Source organism: Cariama cristata, unplaced genomic scaffold (assembly GCF_000690535.1).
Source record: "Cariama cristata isolate BGI_N322 unplaced genomic scaffold, ASM69053v1 scaffold21220, whole genome shotgun sequence".
Classification (NCBI taxonomy): domain Eukaryota; kingdom Metazoa; phylum Chordata; class Aves; order Cariamiformes; family Cariamidae; genus Cariama; species Cariama cristata.
The window spans coordinates 25625-31307 of record NW_009595519.1 but is presented as its reverse complement, the minus strand read 5'-3'; the positions used below and the strand labels follow the sequence as shown (position 1 = coordinate 31307).

The window sequence follows — 5683 nt, the reverse complement described above, 5'->3', positions numbered from 1 at the left end:
TCGCCTTTGACTCCTTGTCTTAAGACAGTGCCCAAATTAGAGCCGGGCTTAGCATTTCCCCTCAACCCTACGTTCCTCCAACGTGCAGCAGAAGACCTTGGTTGCCCTCGGGCTTTTAGAACACCCATAAGCTTCATCTGTGGGATGTCGTCGCCCCTCCAAGCTTTTTTTTTGTGTGTGTGTGGGGGGTTGGGCAGGTGTTATCCCAGGATCCAGAAGCTTACAGGAGGATAAAAGCGTCGAGAAACCGGAGAGGATGGAGATAAGTGCTCGTAAAACCTCAAGGAGCTTGGCAGGGTGAAGGTTGGGGACATCGGAGAGGGTGCTGCAACCCAGACCCAGTGCCCCAGAGCGTGTCTTTATTACTCACTCCTCTACCTTGAAGTTATCGGGACAAAGCCTTTGAAGAGGAGCCATAGATTTAGGTGTTGATAACGCTAGAGGAGGAAAAAAAAAAAAAGTCCCAAAGCTCTGGTGCCTTTTTTAAGCAGCTCTTAGCACCAAATCTGGGATGAAATTGGACAAAATTCAGACGTAGGGTTGTCCTCTGACCTGGACCAAGGGTTTCCAACAAGCTCAGCGCCCACCGTCTCCTGTCGAGACACCTGTTCATTTGCTTTCTGGTTCCCAAACGCGTGTTCTCCACGGCCACTGAGATTTATACCGTGCCGAAACCAGGGGGGGGGACATGACTTGGGGTTCACCAGGAATTTACCACCTGCAGAGAAACCCAAACCCTGCTGCTTTTGCAGAGCCAACTTTGACGTTGATTTTCAAGGTTGTCACAAACACCTCCGTGCCGAGCCTCCCTTCTCCCTCTCCTACACGTGGCTTTAAACCAACCAACAAAAAAAAAAGAGGCAAAAACCCAACAGCAGATGATAGCGAGGAGTTACGGGAGGCCAAGCAAAGGAAAACTCCTTCTCACGCCGTCTTTTCCCCGACGCCCAGGTTCAGACTCCAAGATGCGGGAGGTTTGTGCCGGCTGCGACAGCCCCATCTCCGATCGATTCCTTCTACGAGTCAACGAGCGTTCCTGGCACGAAGGCTGCGTGAAATGCGCCGTTTGCCTGCAGCCCCTCTCCGGCACCTGCTACTGTCGCAACCGGCAGCTCTACTGCAAGCATGACTACGAGAAGTAAGTGCTCTTCGTTTTTCCTCTGATTTTTCCTTCCCTCCTGGCTCTGTTTTGACCGCCTTGGAGGCTCTGTCGCAACGTGGGGTTCTGGAAGGGTGGGTTGGGAAAGGGCATCAGTGTGATGTAGGGTGGTGAGGAGGAGGTGAGATGGTCAGGACCACGGAGGTGTCCTGCGAAGGGATGCTGTCCAAAGAGAGGTGTTTCGGTTTGGTTAAACGCGGTGATGGTGGCAGGGATGAAGAGGCAGAAGGGATGAGCTGTTGGCTGACGAGGCAGAAAGGACGAGCCCTTGGTTGTTGGGATGCTTTTTCAAGAAATGTGGGATGTCCAAGGATGTCCAGGAGATGACAGCACCCAACTCCATCCCATGTCCGCCTGGGACATGCGGGCCAGGAGATTTAACCCGAGGAGCTTTGCTTTGCAAGGAAGGTCCTGCTCCCGGGGTGAAAAGCCGATCAGAGGGGGAGAAGAGCGGGCACGTCGTCCCCGGACCGTCACACTGGGAGCTGGCGGCGAGGCACCTGCTCTGCGGTGGGAGGGAGCCCGTGTCGGCGGTTAACGCCGCGTGGCTGCGCCTGTCTTTGCCGTGGCCACGGCGCTGGGCTCTGCGCTGCTCATGATGGCAAGGCTGGGCCTTCAGCATAGAAGTAGAATAGAATAGAATAGCATAAGAATAGAATAGGATAGGATAGGATAGAATAAAAATAAGAATAAGAATAGAATAGGATAAGAATAGAATAGAGTAGAATGGAATAGAATATGAATAAGAACAGAACAGAATAGAATAGAATAGAAATAGAAATAGGAATAGAATAGAATAGAATAGAATAGAATAGAATAGAATAGAATAGAATAGAATAGAAAGAAATAGGAATAGGAATAGAATAGAATATGAATAAGAATAGAATAGAATAAGAACAGAATAGAATAGAAATAGAAATAGAACAGAATAGAATAGAATAGAAATAGAACAGAATAGAATAGGATAGAATAAGAACAGAACAGAACAGAATAAAGTAAATGGAATAGAATAGAATAGAAAGAGGAGAAGAGAAGAGAAGAGAAGAGAAGAGAAGAGAAGAGAAGAGAAGAGAAGAGAAGAGAAAAGAGGAGAGGAGAGGAGAGGAGAGGAGAGGAGAGGAGAGAAAATGAATTGGAACAGAATAGAAACAGAATAGAGTAGAATGGAAGAGAATAGAACAGAACAAACCAGAACAGACTAGAACAGAACGGGCTAGAGTAAATGGGCTGGAATCGAATAGCATAAAATAGAGTCGAATAGAGTGTTTCAGTTGGAAGGGACCTACAACAACGATCCAGTCCGACTTCATTTGCTTTTGAACACCCTGCTAGAGCTTCCAGGAGAAGACAGGGCTGCCGCGCTCCTCTGCGCATCGTAGGGTTTGAATTGCGTCGATCAGCCGCGGTGTGTGAGTGTCGGTGAACCCAGCCAGAGCCAAAGAGAGGGAAGGGATCTGCGGGGCTGGAGGGGCTGAAGGCATCTTGTAAGTGGAAAGCTGGGTTGTGGTGGTGGGATACAGAATGAGATATCCCTAAAACAAAAGCCTGGAGGGGCCGTAGGACACCTGGGGAAGCAGCCGCCCTGCGGCTCTGCTCTGGGCTACCTGATTTGATAAAATATAACCATTGCTGCGTGTGAAATCCTCGGGAAAAGCAGGTTTTTAGGTTTATCCTGAACTCAGCCTTGTCCGCAAAACTCAAAGAGCAGCATCTCCTGCAGGGCTGGTGACGCATCCCTGAATTTTGGCAGCACCTTAGCTGGCGCGTGGTCGCACCTTGCCCCAGCACTAAAGCGGTGAAGGGTTTTTTTTGCCTTTAGTGGTCCTAAATGCACTTTTATTACCAGAGCAGCTCAGGTACTTCTGTTAGCATCTCTCACACCGGTGGGGTGGGAAAATCTCCTCTCTCTGCTACTGTCTGGCTCGGTGGCCACAGGCAAATCCTTTGGCCTTCACTCTGACCCCCTCCGATTGAAAACCAGAGCCTTTTCCCCCTTTGCTTTTCTTCAGACGCCGCTGACCTCTTTTTCCCAGGGGCATCGGGAAGCCCAGGGAGCCCCTTTGTGCTCCCACATGGGGGTTTTTTTTTGCAGCCTGGAAGCATTTTGCAGCAGAGCAGCTGCTGGAAATGAGCTTGGGAGGACAGGGCAAGGGGCTGCCCTCTAAGAACACCCTCGTGTCCCCAATTCTGCCTTCCCCCGGCAGCCACCGCGAGCCCCAGATGGCATTTTTTGGGGGGAAGGAGGTGATGTGGCACAACAAGCCACTCGTTTTCCCTAAGACTGATCCCTGACAGCTCTGAGCCGGAGCGGTGAGAGCCCTATTTTCTTGCCACCTCCTTTCCTTCAGCATCTCAGGAACAAGAGCTAAGCTGGAAGAACCTGAAGGGAGTGCAGGATCTGCTCCTCCCAGCAGGACTTTGAATGATGAGCCAGCACCACAGCCTCCTCTCTGGATGCACCAACCCAGTGGCATCTCTCCACGGAGCCGGAGCAGGGTTGGTCCTGCCGGAGGTTCTCTCTTGGCACGGAGAATTTTGATCGTGGCTGTAAAAAAATGGAGTTGCTTCCATGCCAGCTGTTGGCTCCGTCCGCCTTGCAGCAGGGCAGGGGATGGCTCGAAGGCAGGGAGGGGATGGTTCAAAGTTAGGGGATGGCTCGAAGGTAGGGGATAGCACGAAGGCAGGGACGGCTCGAAGGCTCCTGCCTTTCCCTTTGACACTGGCAAGAGAGCTAAATAACCACAATAACTTCAGATACATCAGCAAACATTGTGAGCTTCTCCCTCCCTGGAATAGGGAGCTCCTCAGAGCTCAGCAGCTCCCTGGCATCTCTCACCACGGTTGCTGGTAAAGCCGTTAATGCCGTGGCACCGGGCACCGAGAAGACGGAGGGGGCTCAGTTGCTGACCGCGATGTTTCCTTGGTTCTCCTCCTCTGCCAAATGAATGAGCATCTCATGTGGGCACAGCACAAACTGCTTCCCACACGCTCCCTCCCGCCTCATCTTTCCTGTGCTGAGACTTCCACTGAAATATTGGGGAGGGGGGGCCACAGTGCTGCTGCCCAGAAAGCGCATGTCTGGCGGTGACTGGTGCCGCTGGGAAGAGCTGGGGACACGCAGATATCCGAGGATACGTTGGGAAGATGCTCCATCAGTTCCCTGAAGTTTGGCAGCATCCTGTCAAGACTTCACGGTCCAATCTTATCTTCCCTGAGCTTCATAAAGGAGAGCGCAGCCTCCTCCTGGCCACTGACGCAAGCGCTTGGCAGCGATGGTAATGGTAATAAAAATACCAGGGCTTGCCCGCTTCCCCGGGGTGGTTGGGAGAGGCAGGGACAAGGAGCTGAGCAGGCACGGCCACAGCTTGACGTGGGAAGGAAGGGTGGGCTGTGTGAGTACGGCGGCACCCACACATTCCTGGCAAAGGGTGAGGGTCCCAGGATGCTTCGAAGCAAAAGAGATGGACCCCCATAAGGTCTTGGTTTTGGCTGCTGCGTAGGTAGACAGGAACCAGGCACTGGAGTGGGTTTGACCGCTGTGGTTAAGAGTAACCAGATAAAAACGCGTTGGCAAAACCTGGTCTGTAAGGAGCATCGTCTCCTCCTCCAGGCAGCCGGGTGCCTGACCCGAGGCCAATGACGGCATTTCCACGTGGAGGGACCTCAACCTCCAGCGTTGCTTTTTTTTTCCTATTGTTTTTTTGGGCAGCAGAGCGTGGCCATGCCGTTTTCCCTAGCACCGTGCTGTGTTCGGCCGTAGCTGCAGGGCTGCAGATCCCTGGCACCGTCTGCTCCATCCCACTTCTGGGCTCCAAAAACATCTCGGCCGGTTTCAAAAACACCCCTTAGGGGCTCCAGCTCCTTAAATGCTTTTGAAAGTTGGTGCTTCAGGCACTTTCGAAGGCGTCTCCGTTCAGCACCTTTGTGCTTCCAGCATGGGAATTTCCAGGGAGGCAAACTCTCAGTCCTCCTGTTTGGAAATCTTGTCCCCCCCAGAGTATTCATTCTTGGCCTTGACTTCTCCCAAGTTTGTGGTTTTGGCCAACGATGAATCCCAGACTGCAGAATCCAGTGTCACCCTGGGCTGCGGCGTAGACCGGGGCTCGCAGCGTGGTGACCTGGAGGGGAGACCCATCTGGCATTTATTCCTTCTCATGTGAAACTGCGCAATAAGAGGAAAATGCTTTAATGGAGAGATAAGCCAGCAGCTGCAGCTGAACGTGGGGGAAGGAACGGACTGTTGATCTAGAGATGAAATGTTAAGCCTGAAGATGGATGTTGTTCTGCAGTCCCTATCATATAAAACCACAATCTGAAAGGCTTTTGTGAAATTCTCCTCTTCCCCTTTTTGCCTGGGGCCCAGCCAGCTCTTCTGCGCTTTGCTCGGGCACCTGCCCTGTAAATCCAGCTCCGGGCAGCTCGTGTAAATGCAACAGCTCAGGAGAAGGCAGGGGGAAGGAAGGAAAAAAAAAAAAATTAAAAAAAAAATAAAATACTCCTGAACGATGATAGAGTGGCTGCAAC

The 5683-nt window shown here is 51.8% G+C and overlaps 1 protein-coding gene across 1 annotated transcript in view; it reads left to right on the top strand.

Moving 5' to 3' along the window:
* The first annotated feature begins 965 nt into the window (after positions 1 to 965).
* Positions 966 to 5683, top strand: part of LOC104163563 (LIM homeobox transcription factor 1-alpha-like) — a 21487-nt gene continuing 16769 nt past the window's right edge. Inside the window, exon 1 of the mRNA XM_009702610.1 lies at positions 966 to 1138. Within this exon, the coding sequence (XP_009700912.1) occupies positions 966 to 1138 (173 nt within the window). The remainder of the gene's footprint in view (positions 1139 to 5683) is intronic.